The following is a 27,891-nucleotide window of genomic DNA, read 5'->3' as shown; positions in this document are numbered from 1 at the left end:
GGGCAAGGGGAACCATGGGGCAGGGTCCAGGATGCTCAGATGACGGCCACCAGATGTATGAGTGATGTAGTTTGGGGAGGGGTGTAACCTGGGGATTAGCAGCTAATAAAACTTTGGGCTCTCTTTGGGCTTCCCTCCTGTTCCACCTGGTGGCAGGTGGGAGTCCTGTCGCGACAGGCTTCAGTCAAGACCAATTTGCTCTGCTATTCCTGGCCGGTGTCCTTGTTTTTTGTCCACGGGAGCCTCCGATTTCTCCGTTAACAATTCTCAAGGGTGCCGTGCACTGAAATTAACTAAATTGGGGGGCAATGGGCAGGTCTTTGCACCCCGGTAGCGCATATGCTAAGGACAGCCCTGGAGGGGCAGCCAAGCATAGGATCGGGTCTGCCCAGAAAGTGAGGGGGGGTGACACCTGCGGGCAAGGAAAGGGGGGGGCCTGCAGTCACCCCTCCAGTCCAGCCCTGGGGGTGTTAAGGGGGAAATCCGAGGCTCCCTTGGACCAAAACAAAGACACCAACCAGGAGACCTTGGAGCCAAACAGCAGCCTGAAGGCTTGGCCTTTATTGGACTGTTGCAACAGGGCGCTCCCCTCACTTGCAGGAAAATGGTGTGCCAGGCCTTATATGGACTTTGGAAATTGCCCCCCTGGAGATCAAGACCCCCCCATTCCCCCCATTTCTGACTTCTAGGCTGAGTTTCCTTCCTTCCTGCAAAGCCCTTTTCCCTGCAAACTGTTCCTCCGGTTTCTGGCCAAGGGAAGGAGATGCTCAGAGCCCCACCGATAGCCTCACCCCCAAAAGGAGATCCGGCCATTGAGGTAGCCAGGGGGGCAGCTGCCCCCCCCCCTAAATCCACAGAAAAATAAAGATCGGAGCTTTTGCCAAGCAAGAGAGGGCTGAGCTGGGGGACTCGGCTTGGCAAGGGTTAAAGGGAACCGAGCTGCCTTCCTAGAGAGGACAGGAAGCGGGGGGAGCAGGTCCTCCAGAGCCAAGGCCCCTCCCCCCCCCCCAGTCCTTTCCTGCCTCGCTGGCTCTCCCGGGATCTGGTGCGTCTCCTCTCTCTCCCGGGATCTGGTGAGTCTCCTCTCTCTCTGGGATCTGGTGAGTCTCCTCTCTCTCCGGGATCTGGTGGGGGTCCCAGGGCTGCAGCAGGGGAGGGGGCCTGGGGGGCCTGATCTGCTCCTGCAGGGGGGGGGGACCCCAAGTCAGGGAGGAGAGGGTCCTGCCAGGGAGGGGCGAGGTCTGCCACGCTCTCCTTCCTGCAGATCAGAGGGTCCCAAACTCAGCTGGCCTTTCAGAAAAACAATGTCTTTCCCGAAATCTCCTTCTTCAAACAAAGGAGTCCCTGGGACTTTAACTCAGTGTGACGTCGCTCAGCGTCATTGCAGAGCAGAGGAAACATCTGCAAATGGTTTTTGAAAGCTGGAGGAGGAGGTGGACTAGACACCCCCCCCCCCAAAAAAAAGGTGGGAGACAAAGGCCAGGAATAAAGAGAGGGATCCCAGCCCAGAGTCTGGCTGCTGCATTGGGGACCAGTTTCCCAGTGTCTCCCAGGGCAGCTCCCCACGGAGACCAGTGCAGCAATCCCCTCGCACCCAGAGCAGGGCATCCCAGGACCACATCCTCTCTGGCCCAAAGGGATTGTTGCTGGCAAAGCAGCCGGAACTGGGCGCTGCTACTCCCTGAGCCTCCAGGGACCTCGGCATCAATGGCTGTGTGTGTGTTCAGCCATCTAAGAGAATAATAATAATAATAAATTAGCTGCCTAAATTTCAAAGGAGATGTCTTTGGCCCCGCCCACTTGGCCCTCAGGGGGTTGACTAGATCCATGCCTGGCCCTCAGAGCAAAGAAAAAGGGACCCCACCCCAGGAGTCTGTCTTGAGAGCGGCAGAGAGTCCAAGTGCAAGAAAAGGAGACAGAAGCAGGGGAGAAATGTGCCCTGAAGTGGGGGTGGGGGGAGAGCAACTCCTGAGGACCCCCAGGTGAGGACCCCCACTAGAGCCAGGCATCCATTTTTCAAATGACTCCCTTGTCAGTCAGTTCTGACTTCATGCATTGACTGGAAGGGAGGAGCAACCAGGCTGATTCATCTCCCAGAAATCCCTTCCGTTGCCTCCACATTCTGCATTGCAATCTTCTCTCTAGGAGAGCTAGGGGAGTCTTCTCCTTCTTCTTCTTCTTCTTCTTCTTCTTCTTCTTCTTCTTCTTCTTCTCCTTCTACACTGTCTTTTCAAAAAGATGTTTCATGGTCCAGTCTAGCCCTGATTCCTAGCAAGACTCATCCATGCTTGTTCAGGGATCCTGTTTCTTCTCCTGGCCTACAAGTTCTGTAACAGAACAATGTATTTGCTTTGTAGGATTTGCTAGAGCTTCTCATTAAGACGGACAGAACTTGGCAGGAGACCAAAGGGTTCCTTCTCACCTCTTAGAGACTTCCTGAGAGCACAGATGGATGAGCGAGACTCAGCTGGCCCTGGAGCAGGAAATGCCCATCCCAACCAAACTGGGAGCAGTGGGGGATTCTGGGAAAACGCTGTGCTGAAGATCCTGGGTGAGGAGTACACCCTCCGCTCAGAGGTGCAGAAACGGCAGTTCAGTTGGTTCTGCTACCTGCAAGCCAAAGGACCCCGAGAGGTTTGCAGCCAACTCCACCACTTTTGCCACCAGTGGCTGAAGCCAGAAAGGCACACGAAAGCTGAGATGCTGGACCTGGTGATCTTGGAGCAGTTCCTGGCTGTCCTTCCCCCGGAGATGGAGAGCTGGGTGAGGGACTGTGGAGCAGAGACCAGTTCCCAGGCGGTGGCCCTGGCCGAAGGTTTCCTCCTGAGTCAGGCAGAGGAGAGGAAGCAGGTGAGAGAGACTTTCCTCTGGATACTCCCAAGGGGCTCCAAACAGGACAGAGAACATCCCATAATGCTCTACTAATGGCCCATCCTTTTTGTGGGAAGGCATCCATGGAATGAGATCTAACACCCTGAATGTTTTTGTCTTTGTCATTCTCTTTCTAATAATTCTCACCTTTCTCTGTTTTCAATCCTTGTTTCTTTTTCAGGAAAAGGATCGTTTTGAGGAAATGGACCTGGATTCCTGCGAGGCAGAGAGGCCTCCGTTGGACACCAGAGAGAGGCCACTGGGTAAGGAGGAAGGCGGTTTTTTTCCATTTGGTCTCGTTCTGTTGGTTTCCCGTATAATCTCTGGGTTCTTTTCATCAAGTTTTTTTTTTGGGGGGGGGGGGGAGTTGGGAGGAAGGGTCCAGAGGAGGAGAGATGTATTTCTGCATGACTAACATATGAAATGGGCACAAACGTCCAAATGCACTCAGCAGGTAAGGCTTTCTGAAAGGCCCATCTGTAGTTAGAGATGCCCTGTTTCACCTGTGAGAGACACGGGCACTTCTGGCGTCCTGCTTACCTGTTTTCTCTTTCAGGAGACAGAATGATGCCGGCAGGACCTCCTGATCCAGCTTCTCAAGGGAGCAGAAGGGAAGCAGCGGCTGTGGAACCAGATCAGGTCAGAGGAAGCTGCCTTGCGGGGACAGAGGCCGAGGGATGGAGCTATGTCATGGACTGGTTGGGCACAGAGGAATGGTGGGAGGAAGCAGCCGGGGAACCAGGAAGGGAATACGTCTCAGAGCCCAAGGAGTGGAAGTGAAGGAAGGATGAGCGGTCAGAGGGGGAAGAGGGAGAAGCCTGGGAAGAGGAGATGTCAGAAGCTGAAGGGGCAACAGGGCTTAGTGAGCTGGGAGACTCTGAGGCAGAATGCAGCGCAGAATCGGAGGCAGAAGAGGAAGGAGGCGAGTGGAGGAGGGAGGTCGAGAGGCAGAGGTGAGTCAGGAGAAGGAGGAGCCACCGGGGGCTCCCTCTCCTTCTGCCAGAAGCCACCCTCCCTGCTTGTCTCTCAGAGCCAGGAGACGTCTGACAGTGGAGGAGCAAAGGCAGGCTGCAGACTGTCGCACTGTTGGATCACTTGCCAGAAGCCCCAGAGAGGAGGGGACTTGGAAAGCTGTGGGGAGCTAGGGGCCTTCTCTTTTGGCAGCTGATTTCATGGAGGAAGATCCTGTCATGGAATTCTACTCAGTATTGATCCAGGCAGAACTCCAATGTATAGTTAGCAGAGTGAAAATGTAAAGACGTTACAGGATTCCGCAAAATAGACCAGAGGCAACTGTATTTCATCCGGCGGAGCTTTAACTGCTACTGAAGGCAAATGAGGATGCTGGTCACAAATCCAAAATGTACAGGATTGGCCCTCTCCATAAGAAATCTAGTTGCAGCAGACTTAACTGAAATTTCCCATAGCTTATAATAAGTCTTAACATTAAGACTCAGCATACTTTGTACAGAACACCAGAAGGAAGAGAGAGAGAGAGAGAGAGAGAGAGAGAGAAAGTGAAACCCAGGCTCCTTCTGGCCTCTTCTTATGGTCAGCATGGCCTTGACAGAAGAGATGACAGAACCACTTTAACCCAGCTGTACTCAGCTTCTCTGAAGGAGTAACCCAAACATCAGGAAACTTGTTTCTTTTATTCAGAGAAGCTTCCAGAACCCTCTTGAACTAATTAGAATAGAATAGACAATATCAGACCCATACTAAGAAATGCAAACTGACAAACCCTCAGGGAATGAGCTGCTCTTCTCATTAAGCCTGAAACTCCAGCTGTGAACTGTGGGATTTCCTGCCCAGATAACTCTGTGACACGAGTCTTCTGAATGTCCCCAGTAGGATTCCTTTGTAGTTGCTGTTTTCATGGAATCCAGGAGTTGAAAGGGACCCCAAGGGTCATCATGTCCCACCCCCTGCATTGCAGGAATCTCAGCTAGATCATCTGTCCCCCATTCCACCCCCTCTCCATGCCCCCAGGAATTCCTTGAATTTGGCTGTGGGGCGCTGGGAAGGATCCTCTTCAGAACAGGACATGAGGAGAGGAGAAAGGGGATCCTTCCCTCTGGGAAACTGGAATCCCTGCGTAGGCAGGATGACTTGAAATCCACAAGGAAGAGAACCACCTATTTGCACAAAGATGAATACCCATAATTAAAAGCTGAATAAAATAATTCAATTAAAACGTCAAAATAGGCATCCATAATAAAAATGTGCAGCAAAGCCATCCTATTGAAACAACACAGCAATTAAGAGGAAGGAAATAACAGAGCATTGTGTAGCAGATCATATTTCTGCTGTCTCAGAGGAGGACATTTCCCTTTTTCTTTAAGGGTCCAGTGTGCTTTGAAGATGTCGCTGTTTGTTTCACGGACGAGGAGTGGGCGTTGCTGGATCCTGACCAGAGAGCTCTGCATAAGGACGTCATGGAGGAGAATCGTGGGATCGTGGCCTCTCTTGGTAAGGCTCCCTGTGGGATCGTCCTATCTGCCTGGAAATTCAAAAAACACCTCTACGTGACAAACCTCATACATTTCCACAGAGCTCAGCAGCACCCCCTCCAACACCTGGGAACTTAACACCCCCACCAGAAACCTTGAACAGCAAATTCCAGTTTTTTCTGTGAACCATCTTCCTCCAGTTCTGCCTTTTTATACCACGGTTGGGCTTGTCTGAACTGCCCAGGCATCTTAAATGTCAGCTTCAGAGTTGTTAGGAAAGATAAGTAGCTTCTGTCAGGTTTTCTGTTTTTGTTTTCTTGGGTTGACCAAAGAGACGCCTCACATTGGCGATGGAGGGGATGCCATGACTGGGCCAAACAAAATCCATCCCAGAGAAGAGCCAGGCTGATTGAATATTAGGTAGTAGTAGCAGTGATCATAATAATGTTGTTGTTTAGTCGTTCAGTCGTGTCCGACTCTTCGTGACCCCCTGGACCAGAGCACGCCAGGCACTTCTGTCTTCCACTGCCACCCGCAGTTTGGTCAGATTCATGTTTGTAGCTTCGAGAACACTGTCTAGCCATCTCGTCCTCTGTCGTCCCCTTCTCCTTGTGCCCTCCATCTTTCCCAACATCAGGGTCTTTTCCAGGGAGTCTTCTCTTCTCATGAGGTGGCCAAAGTATTGGAGCCTCAGCTTCACGATCTGTCCTTCCAGTGAGCACTCAGGGCTGATTTCCTTAAGAATGGATGCGTTTGATCTTCTTGCAGTCCATGGGACTCTCAAGAGTCTCCTCCAGCACCATAATTCAAAAGCGTCAATTCTTCGGCGATCAGCCTTCTTTATGGTCCAGCTCTCACTTCCATACATCACTACTGGGAAAACCATATATTTTACTATACGGACCTTTGTTGGCAAGGTGATGTCTCTACTTTTTAAAATGCTATCTAGGTTTGCCATTGCTTTCCTCCCAAGAAGCAGGCGTCTCTTAATTTCGTGGCTGCTGTCACCATCTGCAGTGATCATGGAGCCCAAGAAAGTAAAATCTCTCACTGCCTCCATTTCCTCCCCTTCTATTTGCCAGGAGGTGATGGGACCAGTGGCCATGATCTTCGTTTTTTTGATGTTGAGCTTCAGACCATATTTTGTGCTCTCCTCTTTCACCCTCAATAAAAGGTTTTTTAATTCCTCCTCACTTTCTGCCATCAAGGTTGTGTCATCTGCATATCTGAGGTTGTTGATATTTCTTCCAGCAATCTTAATTCCGGCTAGGGATTCATCCAGCCCAGCCTTTCGCATGATGAATTCTGCATATAAGTTAAATAAGCAGGGAGACAAAATACAGCCTTGTCGTACTCCTTTCCCAATTTTGAACCAATCAGTTGTTCCATATCCAGTTCTAACTGTAGCTTCTTGTCCCACATAGAGATTTCTCAGGAGACAGATGAGGTGATCAGGCACTCCCATTTCTTTAAGAACTTGCCATAGTTTGCTGTGATCGACACAGTCAAAGGCTTTTGCATAGTCAATGAAGCAGAAGTAGATGTCTTTCTGGAACTCTCTAGCTTTCTCCATAATCCAGCGCATGTTTGCAATTTGGTCTCTGGTTCCCCTGCCTCTTCTAAATCCAGCTTGCACTTCTGGGAGTTCTCGGTCCACATACTGCTTGAGCCTTCCTTGAAGAATTTTAAGCATAGCCTTGCTAACGTGTGAAATGAGTGCAATTGTGCGGTAGTTGGAGCATTCTTTAGCACTGCCCTTCTTTGGGATTGGGATGTAGACTGACCTTCTCCAATCTTCTGGCCACTGCTGAGTTTTCCAAACTTGCTGGCATATTGAGTGTAGCACCTTAACAGCATCATCTTTTAAAATTTTAAATAGTTCAGCTGGAATACCATCACTTCCACTGGCCTTGTTATTTGCAGTGCTTTCTAAGGCCCATTTGACTTCACTCTCCAGGATGTCTGGCTCAAGGTCAGCAACCACACTACCTGGGGTGTACGAGACATCCATATCTTTCTGGTATAATTCCTCTGTGTATTCTTGCCACCTCTTCTTGATGTCTTCTGCTTCTGTTAGGTCCTTACCACTTTTGTCCTTTATTATGGTAATCTTTGAACGAAATGTTCCTTTCATATCTCCAATATTCTTGAACAGATCTCTGGTTCTTCCCATTCTGTTGTTTTCCTCTATTTCTTTGCATTGCTCATTTAAGAAAGCCTTCTTGTCTCTCCTTGCTATTTTTGGGAATTCTGCATTCAATTTCCTGTATCTTTCTCTATCTCCCTCGCATTTTGCTTGCCTTCTCTCCCCCGCTATTTGTAAGGCCTCATTGGACAGCCACTTTGCTTTCTTGCATTTCCTTTTCATTGGGATGGTTTTCGTTGCTGCCTCCTGTATAATGTTTCGAGCCTCCATCCATAGTTCTTCAGGCACTCTGTCCAGCAATTCTAAATCCTTAAACCTGTTCCTCACTTCCACTGTGTATTCATAAGGGATTTGGTTTAGATTGTATCTTACTGGCCCAGTGGTTTTTCCTACTTTCTTCAGTTTAAGCTTGAATTTTGCTATAAGAAGCTGATGATCTGAGCCACAGTCAGCTCCAGGTCTTGTTTTTGCTGACTGTATAGAGCTTCTCCATCTTTGGCTGCAGAGAATATAATCAATCTGATTTCGATGCTGCCCATCTGGTGATGTCCATGTGTAGAGTCGTCTCTTGTGTTGTTGGAAAAGAGTGTTTGTGATGACCAGCTTGTTCTCTTGACAGAACTCTATTAGCCTTTGCCCTGCTTCGTTTTGAATTCCAAGACCAAATTTGCCAGTTGTTCCTTTTATCTCTTGATTCCCTACTTTAGCATTCCAATCCCCTATAATGAGAAGAACATCCTTCTTTGGTGTCACTTCTATAAGGTCTTGTAAGTCTTCATAGAATTGGTCAATTTCAGTTTCTTCAGCACCAGTAGTTGGTGCATAAACTTGGATTACTGTGATGTTAAAAGGTCTGCCTTGGATTCGTATCGAGATCATTCTATCATTTTTGAGATTGCATCCCAGTACAGCTTTCGCCACTCTTTTGTTGACTATGAGGGCCACTCCATTTCTTTTACGGGTTTCTTGCCCACAGTAATAGATATGATAGTCATCCGAACTGAATTCGCCCATTCCCGTCCATTTTAGTTCACTGATGCCCAGGATGTCAATGTTTATTCTTGCCATCTCATTTTTGACTACATCCAACTTACCCAGGTTCATGGTTCTTACATTCCAGGTTCCTATGCAATATTTTTCTTTACAGCATCGGACTTTCCTTTCGCTTCCATGCATATCCGCAACTGAGCGTCCTTTCGGCTTTGCCCCAGCCGCTTCATCAGCTCTGGATCTACTTGTACTTGTCCTCCGCTCTTCCCCAGTAGCATGTTGGACGCCTTCCGACCTGAGGGGCTCATCTTCCAGCGTCATAACTTTTATATGCCTGTTGTCTTTGTCCATGGAGTTTTCTTGGCAGGGATACTGGAGTGGCTTGCCGGTTCCTGCTCCAGGTGGATCACGTTTGGTCAAAACTCTCCACTATGACCTGTCCATCTTGGGTGGCCCTGCTCGGCATAGTTCATAGCTTCTCTGAGTTCTTCAAGCCCCTTCGCCACGGCAAGGCAGTGATCCATGAAGGGGGATCATAATAATAGTAATAGTAATAATTTTTATTTATACCCCTTCCATCTCGCTGGGTGGCCCCAACCACTCTAGGCGGCTTCCAACACACATATAAACATGAAACAATAATAACAATCTGATCCCATATAAAAAGTAGATTACCTTTAAAATGAGCAACTTACACTAGTGGCCAAAATTATGGAAACCTTTTGGGAAAAGTGTATTTCCAATGTGAGGCTCAAAACACCACTTTTAGGGGGATTAATACCAAAAAATTATATAGCAATGGAAAGATAATTTAATGAAGAATGTAATGCAATAACTTTTATGAAGGAGTATTTATTAGAACAGCAGTCATGAAGAATAAATGTGAATCACAAAGAAAAAAGGAGACCTACAGAAATTCTCACCATGTCAATATTTACTTTGGTAACCGTTAGCTTTCTTTACTGTCTTACAACGCCTTCCCACGGAGTGAAGCAAGTTTTCTTTTTTTGTTCTGCAGCTGTAATAGTGTGAAGCCAAGATTCAATTATTGCCCCTATTAATTGATCTTTACAGTGGTACCTCGGGTTCCAAACAGCCTAGTTCACGATCTTTTGGGGTTACGTACACTTGGGCTCCATGATCACTGCTGATGGTGACAGCAGTCACAAAATTAAAAGACGCCTGCTTCTTGGGAGAAAAGCAATGACAAACCTAGACAGCATCTTCAAAAGCAGAGACATCACCTTGCCAACAAAGGACCGTATAGTTAAAGCTCTGGTTTTCCCAGTAGTGATGTATGGAAGTGAGAGCTGGACCATAAAGAAGGTTGGATCGCCGAAGAATGGATGCTTTTGAATTCTGGTGCTGGAGGAGACTCTTGAGAGTCCTATGGACTGCAAGAAGATCAAACCTCTCCATTCTTAAGGAAATCAGCCCTCAGTGCTCACTGGAAGGACAGATCCTGAAGTTGAGGCTCCAATACTTTGGCCACCTCATGAGAAGAGAAGACTCCCTGGGAAAGACCCTGATGTTGGGAAAGATGGAGGGCGCAAGGAGAAGGGGACGACAGAGGACGAGATGGTTGGACAGTGTTCTCAAAGCTACCAGCATGTATTTGACCAAACTCCGGGAGGGAGTAGAAGACAGAAGTGCCTGGTGTGCTCTGGTCCAGGGAGTCACGAAAAGTCGGACATGACTAAACTACTAAACAACAACAACAACACTTCAAAACCAGAATGAAAATTAAAAGCAGCACCTTTTGTGCTTGCAATTCTAAGGACTCTTGAGTTATTGAATCATAGAATTGCAGAGGTGGAAAAGGGTCTGTGAAATATTGCTCAGGGTAAAGGTCCTGCAGCCTTCGGGTTTCCCCGGACCTCTGAGCACAGCAGAGTAAACACAGCGTGTTTAGCCTTCTGCCCTCTGTGCTTGCATTAAGTGTGCATAAATCAAGAGTCCAGTCAGCTTCTCTAATCTAGAAGTGTTTATTTTACAGCAGTATAAATCATCGTGTATCAGGCAGAAAAAGCATCTCCGCACCGGACGAAAACGAAAGCAGAATAACAGAACAAAGAAACAGATCCCGGATGTATATGTAGGATCTCTCCGCCCCCTCAGAAGGCAGGGCAAAAGAACTGAGCTGTTTAACCCTGCAAGCTCAGGTTCTCCTCACAGGGTCATCTAGTCCAACCCCCTGGAATGCAATCTCAACTAATTGATACCGGATGCGGATGCTGTTTGTTACAGAAAGTAGTGTTGTTTTCAGTTAAGTTTTTCCTGGTGACAAGATTCTGAGATTATTATTCAATTTTATTTTCCAAATTTGTCAGTCACTTGCCCAGGGTAACCCAAAGCAATGTGCAGCCAAACCTTTCTGCCACGGCTGGCCCACGTACAGTCTGGGTTCTCCACCCTTTTCTGGTACCTCCTGGTACTCCTCAAACGAGAAGATAGAAAGTTGCTTGACGTAGCAGCTTTCCTGCAACAGCGTTCCTAGCAAGCAATGTGGGAATGCCCAAATGTGGAAACTCTCTTTTGGGGCAGAGATCTGTGTCTTGCCCAACGAGCTCCATCTGAGCAGTGTGGAACTTCTTCTCCACTTCCAGAGGGAAGTAACTACTACTCACTGTCAAGCTGGTTAACTCATGTTCTCGTTATGTGTTTTTATGTTGTGAACCGCTGAGTGAGATTGGGATGAAGGGAGGGATATACAATTTTTTATACAGTGGTATACATTGATTATTCCTTTCATTTTATGGACCAATGGTCTTGTTAGATAGTAAAAATTCATGTTAAATAAATGTTTTAGGGGTTGTTTTTAAAAGTGGAATGGATTGATCTGTTTTGCATTACTTTTTATGGGAAAGAACGCCTTGGTTGAAGAATGCTTTGGTTTAAGAATGGACTACTGGAACGGAATAAGTTCATAAACCAGGGTACCACTGTATTGCTGGGTTGCTTAAAAGATTCTTTTGTCGGCTCCATAGATTTTCAATTTGGTTAAGGTCTGGGCTATTCCCAGGCCATTCCAGCAGTGGAATATGATTATATTGAAACCACCTTTTGCACAAAGGAGCAACATGACATGAAGCTGAATCCTGCTGAAATACAAAATAAATAAATAAAAATGCTTCAGTATCTGGGAAAAGATCACATGCGGAAGGCTTCAGTTTGGGCTCAAGTGTTTGCTTTATGTATTTGGGGATTTTACATTCCCATTAATGAAGCAATTCCAAAACTTTTGCTGTCATACAACCCCAGATCATCACACTAACTGGGTGCTTCACAGTAAGTGTAATGCAAGTGGGATGTAAATCTTCTCCGATTCTTCTCCTCACATATTTTTGTTTTATTCTATTATGGTATGTTCTTCAAACTCATGAAAGAAGACCAACCAACTTGATAGCAATCACATAACAATATGACAAAAGTCAACCTAAGCAAATGTGCTTCCTTTTTCTAGTTATTTGGCGATAACATTTGATAGAATACAGGTAATTACATTCCTGATTAAATTATCTTTCCATTGATACATAACTTTATGATATTACTCAAAAAAAAGCAGGGTTATGAGCCATCAAACCTCTGAAATATACTTGTTTCCACAAAAGGCTTCCGCAATTTTACCACTACTGTATATCAAACAAAGCAACATTCAACAACCCATCAAAATCTAATAACAAATACTTTGGTTAATGACAAACCATAAAGGTAATGAACACACACCCAACTCCCTTCAGTTCTTCATTTGTTCCTGAGGCTCTAATCCCTTTTTTGTCTCTATTGCAGATTGTGATGAATTGGAAATCGAGAACAAAGGTGAACACGACAGAATCCCCAGAGAGGAGAAGCCATGCAAAAATTTGGTGTGTGGAGAGAGCTGCAGTCAGAGCTCACATTCCACTTCCCAACAAAAAAATCTCATTGGGAAGAAACCCTATCAGTGCGTGGAATGTGGAAAGAGCTTCAGTCAGAACTCCAATCTCACTTCCCATCAGAAAATTCATACAGGGGAGAAACCCTATCAGTGCATGGAATGTGGAAAGAGCTTCAGTCAGAGCTCTGATCTCACTAATCATCACAGAATTCATACAGGGGAGAAACCCTATCAGTGTGTGGAATGTGGAAAGAGCTTTAGTATGAGCTACAATCTCACTAAGCACCAGAGAATTCATACAGGAGAGAAACCCTACCAGTGCGTGGAATGTGGAAAGAGCTTCAGTCAGAGCTCCTCTCTCACTTCCCATCAGAGAATTCATACAGGGGAGAAACCCTATCAGTGCGTGGAATGTGGAAAGAGCTTCAGGAAGAACGCCCATCTCACTTCCCATCAGAGAATTCATACAGGGGAGAAACCCTATCAGTGCGTGGAATGTGGAAAGAGATTCAGTTGGAGCTCCGGTCTCATTTCCCATGAGAGAATTCATACAGGGGGGAAACCCTATCAGTGTGTGGAATGTGGAAAGAGCTTCAGTCAGATCTCCTCTCTCACTTCCCATCAGAGAATTCATGCAGGGGAGAAACCCTATCAGTGTGGGGAATGTGGAAAGAGCTTCAGGGAGAGCTCCGATCTGACTTCCCATCAAAGAATTCATACAGGAGAGAAACCTTATTGGTGTGTGGAATGTGGAAAGAGCTTCAGTGCGAGCTCCTCTCTAACTTCCCATCAAAGAATCCACACAGGAGAGAAACCCTATCAGTGCATGGAATGTGGAAAGAGCTTCAGGCAGAGCTCCCATCTCACTAAGCATCACAGAATTCATACATGGGAGAAACCCTATCAGTGCGTGGAATGTGGAAAGAGCTTCAGGCAGAGCTCCAATCTCACTAAGCACCAGAGAATTCATACATGGGAGAAACCCTTTCAGTGCGTGGAATGTGGAAAGAGCTTCAGGCAGAGCTCCCATCTCACTAAGCATCACAGAATTCATACAGGGGAGTTAACTCTCCAAAGCTGTCGCTATGAGCAGAGGACACCTGTTTTTTAAGATGAAATTTGGACTTAATTAACAGGTATGCTTTGAAGTAGGGGAGATAAAATTATCTACTAATTGAATCAGCCAAGTTTTTGATCTAGAGAAGGACTTTCATTGTAATTGGATCGGTGTGTTGGGGGAGGTGAGCCTCGATTATTTTCTTTTGATATATTTTGCATTTGCTGTTTTACTCGGCAAATCTCCTCCAAAAGGTTAAGTTTCTGAAATATGCAAGCGGGATTTAAAGAGTATTTTGTTATTGTTATGGTTTAACTTCAAAATAGACTGTCTGAAATTTTGACTATGATTCTGGCAACGACCCTCAATGGAATGATAAAAAGAATTATTGACTGCAGTTATTGTCTTTTCGCTGGGGCGTCACCTTGTTTGTAGCTGGAATGAGATCACAGAAGGGAATTTTGGATATCTGCCCGGGGCTAATGGCTGAAGGCTAAACCTCCCTTTGTCTTGGATGTGACGCACTGAGATTTGCCCTTGTGGGCAGAACCCGAAAGTGACATTGCTGAGGACTTTGGAAAACAACAGGGGGGAAAGAAGAAAATATTTCATACAGAATTATAAAGGACTAACCTGCTTGCTGAATTAATGGAGGGATTATTTGAATACGAGCGAAAGTTGAATGGGCCTGTGGCTGTTAAAATAAACAAAACATAAATGAAGGATTAACATCGGAAATGATTTCTTTGGACTAATAAAGAAATGCAATATGACATCATTCCCCAAACGTCAGAGAATGGGAAGTCACCCAAAGGATATATACGGTAATTTGGCATTGAAGAATTGGCTCCTTTGATTGTATTATAACTTAGAATGTTTTATTGTGGTCTTTATTGGATTGTTAAAATGGAAACTTAACAAGAATATTATATGTGCGTGTGCTGATAGGAGAAAAACCCTATGTGTGTGGAATGTGGAGCGAGCTTCAGTCAGGGCTCCCATCTCACTTCCCATCAAATAATCCATAGAAAGGTTGGGAAAACCATTATACAGCTTTAGGAGCCAGGCAAATCCCCACCTTGTTAGCCAGGCCTTTGGCTGATTACATCTAATGCGCTTTTAAAATGTGATAGGGAGGGGGGTTACAGGTGTGTATTTTGTGTTTTTATATTGTCTTTTTATCTTGTAACTGTCCTGAGACATGTGGGAACAGGAGTCAACACCTAGAGGCCGAGGGGTTTTTGCCCCCCCCCAATAAAATATCTGAGGGGGCCACCCCCAAGTTGGTTGACATTGCCATTCCAATGGCATGCATGCATCATGTGATTGAAACTGCCTTGGTCGTGCTGGTTGATGATCTCCGGCGGGCTAGGGACAAAGGTGAGAGCTGTTTCCTAGTTCTGCTGGATCTCTCAGCGGCCTTTGACACCATCAACCATAACATCCTTCTGGAGCGTCTGGAGGGGCTGGGAGCTGGGGGCACTGTCATACAGTGGTTCCGCTCCTTCCTCCTGGGCCGTGTTCAGAAAGTGGTGGTGGGGGATGAGGGTTCAGACCCCTGGGCTCTCACTTGTGGGGTGCCTCAGGGTTCTGTCCTCTCCCCCATGCTTTTCAACATCTACATGCAGCCACTGGGAGAGATCATCAGGGGTTTTGGGCTGGGTGTTCATCAGTATGCAGATGATACCCAGCTCTACCTCACTTTCAAATCAGAACCAGTGAAGGCGGTGAAGGTCCTGTGTGAGTGTCTGGAGGTGGTTGGAGGGTGGATGGGGGCTAACAGATTGAGATTGAATCCTGACAAGACAGAAGTACTGTTTTTGGGGGACAGGGAGCGGGTGGGTGTGGGGGATTCCCTGGTCCTGAATGGGGTAACTGCCCCTGAAGGACCAAGTGCACAGCCTGGGAGTTATTTTGGACTCACAGCTGTCCATGGAGGCACAGGTTAACTCTGTATCCAGGGCAGCTGTCTACCAGCTCCATCTGGTACGCAGGCTAAGACCCTACCTGCCCACGGACTGTATCGCCACAGTGGTGCATGCTTTAGTTATCTCCCGCTTGGACTATTGCCATGTGCTCTCTGTGGGGCTCCCTTTATAGGTGACCCAGAAACTGCAATTAATCCAGAATGCGGCAGCTAGACTGGTGACTGGGAGCGGCCGCCGGGGCCACATAACACCGGTTCTGAGAGAACTGCATTGGCTCCCAGTATGTTTCCGAGCACAATTCAAAGTGTTGGTGCTGACCTTTAAAGCCCTAAACGGCCTCGGCCCAGTATACCTGAAGGAGCGTCTCCACCCCCATTGTTCTGCCGAAACACTGAGATCCAGTGCCGAGGGCCTTCTGGTGGTTCCCTCATTGCAAGAAGTGAGGCTACAGGGAACCAGACAGAGGGCCTTCTCGGTAGTGGCGCCCTCCCTGTGGATCGCCCTCCCATCAGATGTCAAAGAGATAAACAACTACCTGACATTCAGAAGACATCTTAAGGCAGCCCTGTTCAGGGAAGTTTTTAATATGTAATGCTGTACTGTTTTTAACACTTGATTGGGAGCCGCCCAGAGTGGTTGGGGAAACTCAGCCAGATGGGCGGGGTATAAATAATAAATTATTATTATTATTATTATTATTACTACTACTACTACTACTACTACTATTATGCAAGGTGGACCCCCACCAATATTTTAATCAAGTTGGCACCCCTGGGTCGGATGGTATACCAATTAAATAAAGACATAAATCACCTTCCTTTGCACATTTTCCAGCTTGCCAATATCCTTATTTATTATCATTTTTAAAATTTATGTGCCCTTCATCTGAATATTTCACAACAGCAACATACTGGATGAAAGCATGGCTTTCTCAAAAAGAAGTCAAGCCAGAGAAATCTCTCCTCCCCTTTTTATGGATGGAGTTACAAAATTTGTTGATCAGGGAACAGCTGTGGAAATAGTGTGTCTTGATTTCAGTAAGGCTTTTTTCAAAAATAAAAATTTTATTGAAAATTTAAACAAAACATATTATCCAAAAACATATCATCCTTTATTCCCCCCCCCATTTTTCCTCCCTCCTCCCACCCAACCCCACCCCACCCCTCACTTCCCTCAGTTCCAGTCTTTCATTTCTCTGTAAATGCTATTCTCTGCATGTTAAAGGTAAAGGTACCCCTGCCCGTACGGGCCAGTCTTGACAGACTCTAGGGTTGTGCGCCCATCTCACTCAAAGAGGCCGGGGGCCAGCGCTGTCTGAAGACACTTCCGGGTCACGTGGCCAGCGTGACATCGCTGCTCTGGCGAGCCAGAGCCGCACACGGAAATGCCGTTTACCTTCCCGCTAGTAAGCGGTCCCTATTTATCTACTTGCACCCGAGGGTGCTTTCGAACTGCTAGGTTGGCAGGCGCTGGGACTGAACAACGGGAGCGCACCCCGCCGCGGGGATTCGAACCGCCAACCTTTTGATCGGCAAGCCCTAGGCGCTGAGGCTTTAACCCACAGCGCCACCCGCATCCCCTCTGCATGTTACCATGTTGTATTAACTGATTATTGTCAATAAAAAAGTTTGTGAATGTTTATTCAAAAGCTGCCAAGAAGTCCAATTCACTTTGTTGCATCTTCAAATATTTTGTAAAGGGTTCCCATTCCTCTTTAAAATCACAGTTATCCTTGTCCCGTAGCTTATGTGTCAATTTTGCCAGTTCTGCATAGTCCATCAGTTTTTCTTGCCATGATTCTTTAGTTGGAATTTCTTTAGTCTTTCATCCTTGTGCTATTAGGACTCTCGCAGACATGACGATGCTTTCCAGCTTTTTTGGCAGGTCTTTCCCTACAATCCCTAACAAAAATGCTTCAGGTTTTTAACAAATGTTAGATGGAACATTTTCTTCAATTGGTTGTATATCATTTCCCAAATTTTTTACCGGTAAATTACATTACAATCCCACCACTTAGGATAAATTGTCCCCTCCTTTTTCTTACACTTCCAACATATACTTGAACTAGTTTTGTATATTTTCCCTAACTGCACTGGTGTCATATACCATCTGTACATCATCTTAATGTAATTCTCCTTCTGTAAATTTTAAATCAGTTTTCCATAATTTTCCCCAATCTTCCATCATAATGTTGTGACCTACATCTTGTGCCCATTTAATCATGACTGATTCTACCTCTTCATCTTTCGTCTCCCAATCCAATAGTATGCTGTATGTAGCCTTCAGTAGTTTCACTTTCCCTTCAATCACTTCCGTTTGAAACCTATATCTTGTGTAGCTAAATCCTTTCTACTGTCTTCTTTATATGTTTCATATAATTGTTGATAGTGCAACCAACTCTGAAAGTGGTCTTTGATCTCATCGTAATGTATTAATTTCCATTTTCCATCATGTTCCTTTAATAAATCAACATATGTGAGCCATTTTCCTTTCTTTCCTAGTGGTTTGAGCAGTAATGCTTCATGTGGTGAAAGCCACCACAGCGTCTTTTGTTCCAATAAATCTTTGTTTCTTTGCCATACTCTCATTAATAATTTTCTAATTATATGGTTATAAAAACTTCTATGAACCTTTCCTTTCCCATACCATAGATATGCATGCCAGCCAAATCTGTTATCATGTCCTTCTAATTCTAATGCCTCTTGCTTATCCAATCTCATCCAGTCGCTGATCCGTACCAAACAAGCAGATTCATAATACAATTTAAGGTCTGGGAGGGCAAACCTGCCTCTGTCTTTTACATCTGTAAGTATTTTATGTTTTATCCTTGGCCTTTTGCCCCCCCCCGATAAATCTTAAAATCTCTTTCTACAATTGTTTAAATATTCATCTTTCAGGATGACTGGTATTGATTGAAAAACAAATAGCATTTTTGGCAACACATTTATATTGATCGCCGATATTTTTCCTAACACTGAGAGATTCATTCTGCTCCATATTTCTAAATTTCTTTTTACCTCAAGCCAAATTTTTCATAATTATTTTTAAATAGGTTTACATTTCTTGATGTTAACCAAATCCTTAAATATTTCACCTTTTTATGGGCTTCAATCTCAACACTTGGCTCTAATCCCCCCCCTCTTCTTTTAAATTTTTAACTAATAGTTTAGTTTTATTCCTATTTAACTTAAATCCTGCCACTTCCCCAAATTTCTGAATTACTCCAAAAGAAGTAGTGTTCTTGTCAGGAGCGTATGCCGGAGCCAGGCCCTGGGACCGCTAGGGCTTTGCAGGACTAGGGCTTTCCTAAGTTTGTTCTGAAGAGGCAAGGCGTGGCTGCACAGGTGAGGCCCATTGGTAACTCACAGCACCTGGTGGCCAGAGCCGGAAAGGGATATAAGGTCAGCATTTCCCTTTGGCTCTTGTCCATTAAACTTTAATTAGTTTAATGTTAAGTAAACGTCCAGTGCACTTCCAACGCCATAAATCTTATCTCAGCAGAGAATTTTGTGCAGCGGTTGAAGAAGGCAGGAGAGTCAGTACCTTTCAATGAAGAATCCTGGAGCAAGCACTTTGGAACTAAAAAAAAAACTTTATTTACAAAAGAAAAACCCTGGTGATAAAGCACACATACTTTTATCTCCGGCATAAAGAAAACTTTACTCTAAACTTAACTCATATCAGCAAACACGCCCATGGCCACAAACTGAGTCTGCGAGTCAGGTCAAAAAGAGGGCGGGGGGGAAACACACGGGTGAACTGACTATTTATACAAACTCACTCACATTCCTGGATGCTTAATGACTTCCAGCTGCTCAGTGATTAGAGCGACTTGTTACCTCTTAACCCTTTAGTACCAACACCCCCTCTCGCTCGTAACACTGAGCTGTACCAACATTAATTCAAATTTAAACCTGAACAGAAATATTTATGAGATTGCGGACTCAAAGCTTTTGTAAAACCGTCTGCGAGATTTTCTTTGCTTGGACAATACTTTAGTTCAATTAAACCTTGTTTTACACTTTGGCATACATTTTGATAACGGATATCCAAGTGTTTTGTGAGTGCCTTTAATTGACCTGATTTAGCTAGTTTAATACAAGGTTGATTGTCTTCCCACACTCTGATAGGTAGGGAACATTCTCCAAACAATTCTTGTACCAGTTGCTTGTAAAATTCCAGTTCTCTACATACGTCTGATAATGCATTGAACTCAGATTCAGTTGAACTTAAAGCTATAAGTGATTGCTTTCTTGATCTCTAACCAATTAGTGCATTTCCAAATTTTATCGCCATTCCTGACACTGATTTTCTACCTGGTCCAGCATCTGGCCAACTGCTGTCTGCCCAACATTCAAGTTGTGTGCTGCCCTCTGCTGATAGTTTTAAGCGAAACCTTTTGGTAGTTTGCAGATACCTTTAAACTCTTTTTACTCCTTGCCAAGCATGCATTGATGGTTTTTCAGCTTGTCTACACAGCATGTTGACAGCATATGTTATATCGGGCCGAGTCCACTGTGCAATGTGGAGTAGACTGCCTATCGCTGACTGGTAAACCCCGGGATTACTGAACTCTGCCTGTTGCTCGGCTTGAGCATCCTTTGTGTAACTTAACTCCATTGGGGTTTTAACACCAGCACAGTCATCCATTTTAAACCTTTCCAGCAACTGCTGGATCTTAGCTTCTTGGCTGAGCCAATAGCTCCCATTTTCATCTTGCTGAATTTTAACTCCTAGATAAACAGATACAGTGCCTAGTGATTTTATCTGAAACCTTTCCCCAAGCTTTGTAGCAAATTGTTGTGCAAGTTTATCGTCCTTTCCACTGTATAATAAATCGTCAACAAATATCAAAACTGCTTCTTGTTCACATCCCAAGCCTTTTAGATAAAGACACGCATCTGCTGCGCTCTTTCTGAACCCCATGCTCTCTAGAGCATTGTTTAAGCAGGAATTCCAATTACGGGCGGACTGTTTCAACCCATAAATGGATTTGTGTAGGTGCCAGACCTGGTTTGGCTTGTCTCCTTCAAAACCTGGTGGTGGTGTCATATAGACTTCCTCCTGTAAGTCTGCATTTAAATAAGCTACATTGACATCAAAATGAAACAGCTTATTTCCCTTCTTAGCTGAAGAGGCTAAAAGCATTCTTAATGACTCCGATCTTGAAGTAGGGGCATAGATTTGAGAATAGTGAACACCTTTGCGCTGCGAAAATCCTTTTGCAACTATTCGGGCTTTATATTGCAACTCCTCAGTCGTTGTGGGCTTTAAATGATATACCCATCGACAACCTACAGCTTGTTGCCCTTTCAGAAGCTCTGTACTTGTAAACACACCGAGAGACTTCATTGAAGCCATCTCTTTTTCCATTGCTTCCTGCCACTTTACGGTTTCTGAGCTTGGAAGCTGTTGTACCTCTATATAGCTATCTGGCTCACACTGTGCCATATTTACGTTTACACTTGTCACCTTAAACCGCTCTGGTGGTTTGCCCTTTGTGGCACGTTTTGATCTGTGCAATTGTTCCTCTTGTGCCCCCTCTGACGGTTGGCTGTCAGAATCTGTCTCAGACTTTATATCTGGATGCGCCCCTAGGGATAAAGACCTCCGTTTAGATACCTCCCTTGGGCTTGGGGTTGCAGGCGACCTGCTTCGCTTTTGCTGTCTGCTAGGCCTACTGACTGGTGATGTTGGAACACTCCTAGATTCTGGCTTTTCTACCTTAGGAGAAGAACCTTGTGCCTGGTCAGAATCTGCATCTGAACCATGTGCACCATCCCCTTCTGGCTCACCACCCTCTGGACTTTCATTCTCAGCATAAATGCCTAAATCATCTCTCAAAATGTCAGGGTTAGCATGTAAGTGAGTCCATCCGTATTGCTCACAAAATTCAGCGCTCCTACTGAGGACCACTCTTGTAGTATCCCCATTTGGGTTCACGAACCTCCAAGATTTGGCGTGTGGTTTGTATCCACAAAAGATGAGTTTCCTAGCCCTTGGATTTCCCTTTTTCCTTAACGCTTTTGGGATACGTACATAGGCTTGAGATCCAAACACCTGAAAGTAATTAACTTTGGGCTTCTTCTCGTATAAAGCAAAATATGGCGTAGTATCAATTACCGAATTATATACTCGGTTCAAAATATGAGTAGCCGTCTGCCAGGCTTCCGCCCAGTAACTTTGAGGGAGTTTAGAATCAAACAACAGAGTTTGCCAACTCTTGCAGAACCCTGTTTTTACGTTCGGCCACGCCTCCTTCTTGGGGGGAATAAGGTGTAGACAGACGATGCTTAATTACCTTTTTCTTAAAGAAATTCTGCAACACAGACCCGGTAAATTCTGACCCTCTGTCTGTTTGAAAAGCAAGTACTCTAGTACCGAATTCAAGTTCTACTGCATGAACCCAATTTTTAACTGTTTCTGCAGTATCTGCTTTTGTTTTGAGAGAGAAAAACCATGTGACTTTTGTTTTGTCATCCGAGAGACACAGTGCATACCTCGAAACTCTCATGCTAGCAACAGGCATTGGGCCACATAGGTCCATATGCACAAGTTGGAATACTTTGTCAGATTTCCTACCTGAACTGGGATTTGCATCTATGACCCTTCGCCCTTTTGCATGCAGTACAATCCAAATACTTAGTACATTTGTTCATTTTGCACCTTTCTGATAATTCAGGTTGCCTTTTAACATACTGAAAATTAATATGTCCCAAACAGCGGTGCCATAAATGAACACAAGAATTATGGGTAGGCGAGTTCACACAACCAGCATGAACCAGTTCAACTTCATCTGGACTTTTCTCAAAATAATATAACCCATTTCTGCATTCCACCTGCAAAAGAGATACGTTATTCTTTGAAATAGTGCAAACCCCATTTTCAAACACAGTTTTAAACCCATCTCTATCAAGTTCTGACACAGACAAAATACACCCCTTCATTCCCTTTAGCACATAGGCATCAATTTGTGTATGCAAACAATTCAAGAACACTGTGCCTACGGTCTCTAAGGAACGTTTAGTTGAATCTGCCATTGTCACAACTTTAAGGGTTTGCAAATGCCTGCAATTCTGCAAACGGACACCACCAAGTGGTGAGATGCACCACTGTTGATCAACCAGCGTAGATTACTGCCTTGGCCACGCCCTTGCATCAACGCCATCGCTGAAGCCAAGTGCTGTGTGCTGTGGGAGTAGCCACGACCATCTCCTCTTCTTCGACGTCCCCTGGAACTCCTTGTCTGGTAACTAGGGGTACCAGCCTTGGTGCTGTCTTGACCAGGTTCACATGTGCAGTTCCTGATTAAATGGGAAGAGGAACCACAGCGAAAACAGTGTCTAGCTGCAAAAGCATTTACTCTGTTCTCAAACTCAGCATCCCCATTCTTAGGCACAGCACAACTCCCCTTTGAAGACAAACCTCTTTCTCTTTGCCTTTTATCCTGTTCATCTGCAAGCCGAGAAGAAATGTATTCAAGGGTTAATTCAGCTGAAGGCATAGCTTCCAAAGTTAAAGCTAGAGTCTCATAGCTTTTATCAAGAGAAGACAACAATATGTATGACTGCTGCTCCATAGAGAAAGGAATGCCTAGCTGTCTTAGTTGATTAAAGGCAGACACCATTTTGGCAATATGTTCTTTCACACACGCTCCTGACCTCATGCGTGTTCTTTAACTCAGAAACATAAGGCATTTGCTCTGGTCCCACTGCTAAAACTAATAGACCTTGGGCTTTCCTGACACGTTTCTGTAAAGCTGCTGCTGCTGCTTTGTCTTCTGCAGAAGCGTCTGCAGCTGTCTGTAAAGGCGGTGCTTCAGTACAACTCCACAACTCTTTTGCTTGCAACCAAACCCTTACTCTAGCCTTCCAATCTTGCCAATTTTTCCCATTGAGTCACGTAAATGGGACAGCAAAACTTTCCTGGGAATCTGCCATCCTCCCTGGGGCTTAGGAACGATACTCACACACCTGTAGACCGTCTCCCAGCTGCTGAGGTGGCTCCTTGAGGAATAAGACGTCTTCCAGCGAGTACAAACTGCGCAGTGCCTGTTTAAAACCTTTTTTTCTAGGCACGTTGCAGGACTCAAGCTGCTTTGAAGGCTTTCGTTGTCGGCAACCACTTCTGTCTTCGCTCCAGTCCTTTCATAAATCACTCTGAACTGCACTCCTTATCTCCTTCTTGACATACAAACATCCATTACCTGTCCATTAAACTTTAATTAGTTTAATGTTAAATAAACGTCCAGTGCGCTTCCAACGCCATAAATCTTATCTCAGCAGAGAATTTTGTGCAGCGGTTGAAGAAGGCAGGAGAGTCAGTACCTTTCAATGAAGAATCCTGGAGCAAGCACTTTGGAACTAAAAAAAACCCTTTATTTACAAAAGAAAAACCCTGGCGATAAAGCACACATACTTTTATCTCCGGCATAAAGAAAACTTTACTCTAAACTTAACTCATATCAGCAAACACGCCCATGGCCACAAACTGAGTCTGCGAGTCAGGTCAAAAAAAGGGCGGGGGGGGGAAACACACGGGTGAACTGACTATTTATACAAACTCACTCACATTCCTGGATGCTTAATGACTTCCAGCTGCTCAGTGATTAGAGTGACTTGTTACCTCTTAACCCTTTAGTACCAACAGCTCTTTGCCACAGCAAAACGTTTCCTTCTTCACTCCTGGTTTCCTGACCCTCAGACCCTTGGCTTCTTGACTCCTGGCTTTCGGATTCCCATTCCTGCTCCCACCCCACCGTCTTGCCCCCGGGTCCTCATGTCGTCCACCAGGACATTGACCTCCCATAAACCGTAAAAGTTTGCTGTGGCCAACCTATGTCCTGGCCAGGGTGTAAGATGGACGGAGCCCAGCCTATAGATCTCACCACGGTGCTGCAGAACCTCTACACCCAGGGAGCTATGTTCTAGGGGGAGGTTCAAGCACTTTGAGCGGCCCCAGCCTGAGGTGCTCCCCTGTCCCATAACCAGAGAGGTTCAGGGGGGAGCAGGGGGCCCTTCAGGGCTTTGTCAGCCAGTGTTGGCTGATGTTCGCCACCTGTGCAGCAGACTTCCCCACCCCACGGAGCCGCGCATGCTTTATGGTCAGCCTCTTCGTGGGCCCGGCACTTTCTTGGGTCTCTCTGTACCTTGAGGCCAGCGACCATCTGCTGGGGAATTTGGACGACTTCATTGCCACCCTGGAGGGCACGTTCGGGGAGCTGAATCGCGCCCTGGCGGCTGAGATGGCCCTGCAGAACCTCGGGCAGGGGGCTCGCCCAGTTACCGAGTCTGCCGCAGAGTTCCGTTGGTGGGCTGCGGACACCCTAATATGTAGCTGCCTGACACTTCCGCTTCCATCAGGGACTTCATCCCTGCCTTAAGGATGAACTGGCATGGGTGACCCCCCCCCCAGCAGCCCTGACAGACTTTATCACGTTGCGTATTCACATTGACACACGCCTGTCCGAGAGAGATTCCAAGCGCCGATCGAGGGAGTCCCCGGGGTCCACCACTGCAGTGGGGCTGGAAGTGGAGCCCATGCAAGTAGGTGTGGCCAGCTGCTCTCTCTAGCCAAGAGAAGAGTCTGATGCGGGCCCTGGGACTGGGGGGGGCGTTTCGCAGCAGAGTGTCCGGCGAAGAGGTTGGGAAACGCCAAGCCCCAGCTGTGCTAAGAGGGGCTCAGCTGAGGCTCAATCCCTGTGCACCCCATTTCCTTCTCCCTATCCATATTCTCTTTCCCCAGGGGGGCATGCTGGCCCTGGAGGCAATGATTGACTCTGGTGTCTTCATGGACATCAGTTCCACTGAGAAGTATCAAGTAGCATCAGTGGTGAAAGCCACGCCCATTTCAGTGGTGGGTCTGGAGGGGACCCCCCTCGCATCAGGACCCATTACCCGTGAGCCCTGTCCACTGGCCAGGTTAGTGGCACCCCTGCACCAGGAACTGTTAACGTTTCAACTAGTCCAGACGCCACATTTCCCTGTGGTCCTTGGAAGCCTCTGCTTGGTCCGACATGACCCCGCCATTTCCTGGGTGCAGCGGATGTTGTGTTTCTCATCGTCTTTCTGCCACGACGTCTGTGCCCAACCCCCGTGTTGCCGCCGCACCTGGGAAGCCTCACCAGCCGGCCCTTAGTTCTTCCACTTTGCAGGGGGCTGCCCCAAACGGGGCAGGGTTACCTGATGTCGGCCTAATCCTGGAGCCCTACCAGGATTTGGTGGACGTGTCTGAGAAAAAGGGGGCTGAGGCTTTGCCACCCCATCGGACTTACGATTGTCCTATTGACCTGCAGCCAGGAGCAGAGATTCCTTGTTGGCCCCTGAACTTGGGGCCTGTTGGGAGCAGTAATGAGTTAAACTGCTATGCCTCGGCTCTAAAGGGGAGGGATTTCCTGGGACGTCAGCCAGGAAATGGCGTGAGCAGACTGGAATGTTCTTTGTGTTCTGTGAAAGCGAAAGTGTCAGTGTGTAAGCTGCCAGCTCGATGAGAGGAGCTGGGAGAGATGCAGCTGAGCTCTGATGGATTTTTGCCAATGTTATCGGAGCAATAAAAGACTTTAAGAAAAGAATCTGCCTTCGTTTAATTTAAGCCTTTATCACACGTTATGCTGCTGCGCATATTCTGCTAAGGTGTTTTACAACAGAGTTTCACGCGGCGGAAGCGTGCCGGACTTCAAAGGGGGCCATAAATCTATCTGGGAAGATTTATTGGCAGCACCAGACTAATTATCCTAACAAAGGTTATGGACTTCAGCACGTGTGGAAAAAGGCTTTGAAGCTGCGGAGGGCTGAGATCGCGTGTCAGATCTTCAAAGGCACAGCGGAGAGACTCAGACGCAAGGAGCCAACAGCCACACAGACTCCCGGTTTTGGCTGAGTGAGTATAAGCCGACAGAAGGGAAGGGCCATGGCTCAGGCAGCTTCAGAAAACTTTGATATCCCCTTTGAGAGACTCAATGGGACTGAGTGAGTAGAAAGGGGCTGAGAAGGGCAGAAGATGGCTCTGAAGCACAGTTTTGGCTGTGAGCCTTTGCCATGTCAGAAGCTTACCCCCAGCACGTGGCTGGCGTGGAGCTTTCATGTGGAGCTTTCCCTAGTGGGGGCAGGTTTGTGGGGTGTTGTCCAGAAACCCCAGAAGGCAGCAGAGAGCACAGAGGTGCAGAAAGAAGCAGAGCAGCGTGTGCTAGTGTTTCTAGCAGAAAACGTGGACGTACACCTGTTACCTCTGGTACAAGAGGCTAGAAGGCCTAGTGCAGCGTGGCGAGCACTCCAAGAGGCTTGTGAAGCAGGAGTGGGAGGCCTGGGCCAAGAAGTGGCCGCTGCGACGCCAGAAGGGGCAGAGAGCCAAGATGGCGCTGAGAGCCCAGCTGAGAGAAGCTGGGAGAAGCTCCCAAGAGAGGGAGGCAGAGGAGCTGCTGTGGCTGCTGCAGAGAGCTGCTTTGATGCTGAGATGTGTCTGTCTGAGAAGCCTAGAGAGGGGCCAAGCTGGAACCCCAGACCCACCAGAGGGGGTGCAGGTTATCGACCTGGGAGCCCCAGTGCTGAGAGTGGGGGGGCAGAAAGAAGCAACAGCGCAGAGAAGCCTCTTTCTCCAAAGGCTACTACTAGTTGTTTACTCCAAGGAGCTGAGAAACCTTCCCGTGGGAAAGGAATGCAGCAGCTGCCAGGAGGACAGATAAGAGCGGTGGACTTGCGTGAGAGAAGTCCAGTCTCCATGGCAACTGAGAGAGTTGCAACAAAGGCTACAGTGAAGAAAGCCAACACAGGCCCCAGCCAAGGGGGCAGTGAGAGGGGGGTTGTTGCTATGGCGACCCAGAAATGTGAACACAACAATCCTCTAGACATCATCATTGACAGTGGAGCGACCCACACTCTCGTACCGTCGCCTAATCTCTTGCGGGATCGCAAGAGGGTAGAGACTGACAAGTTTTGTGTCGTGGCGGATGGTTCGAGAACTAAGCTGACTGAGACTGGATTGTTTTACTGTCCTTTTCTTAAGCATGAAGTTAAGGCTTTTGCAGTGCCTGGTTTGACCAATTGTCTGTTGAGTGTACATGATTTGCTAACAGAGGGCTTTAAAGTTTCTTTTGCAGGTGACAAGTGCGAATTCTACAAGGATGGCAAACATGTCTATACAGTGCATGCCTGGAATGGCATGAAGAGAGTTCTGAGATATCTGCAGGAAACAAAAGACCTTTGTCTTAGGTTGCCAGCACAGGGAGAAGCCAAGCTGGTCGGCTATGTGGATGCAGATTGGGCTTCCATGAAGGACCGCAAATCTGTGTCTGGTCTAGTGGTTAAGTTTGGGAACTCAGTAGTTGGATGGAGATCCAAGAAGCAGAGTCTTATAGCGCTCTCATCCACTGAGGCTGAGTTCAGTGCTCTTTCAGAGATATGCACAGAGCTGGAGTTCTATGTTTGCTTAGTGCAGGAAATCTGTGGGGTAGATTGTCAACCAATACGTGTGTTTGAAGACAATCAACCATGCCTACGTTTGGCAGAGTCTGGACAGTTCAAAGCGAGAACGAAACATTTAGATATTCGCTTTCGGAATGTGTGTCAAAGCGTTCA

General features: G+C 46.5%; 3 protein-coding genes across 3 annotated transcripts in view; 1 reads left to right on the top strand and 2 right to left on the bottom strand.

The window, feature by feature from the left end:
- HPX (hemopexin) overlaps positions 1-27,891 on the bottom strand; it is a 512,404-nt gene that overhangs the window by 280,060 nt on the left and 204,453 nt on the right. The window lies entirely within an intron of this gene.
- Positions 1-27,891, bottom strand: part of LOC310675545 (uncharacterized protein) — a 288,356-nt gene that overhangs the window by 239,241 nt on the left and 21,224 nt on the right. The gene's annotated exons all lie outside the window — the stretch shown is intronic.
- LOC310675594 (uncharacterized protein) lies at positions 1,026-14,113 on the top strand. The gene is made up of 6 exons (XM_083436506.1): positions 1,026-1,045; positions 2,358-2,850; positions 3,053-3,134; positions 3,428-3,510; positions 5,214-5,340; positions 12,247-14,113. Exons 2-6 carry the CDS (start codon positions 2,449-2,451, stop codon positions 13,443-13,445), a joined length of 1,893 nt encoding a protein of 630 aa, XP_083292632.1. The 5' UTR covers positions 1,026-1,045; positions 2,358-2,448; the 3' UTR covers positions 13,446-14,113.

The sequence above is a fragment of the Podarcis tiliguerta genome (assembly GCF_965153285.1).
Source record: "Podarcis tiliguerta genome assembly, chromosome: 4".
In the NCBI taxonomy this organism is placed as follows: domain Eukaryota; kingdom Metazoa; phylum Chordata; class Lepidosauria; order Squamata; family Lacertidae; genus Podarcis; species Podarcis tiliguerta.
Note: the sequence above shows the minus strand (reverse complement) of the source record. Positions and strands in the feature narration are given on the sequence as shown.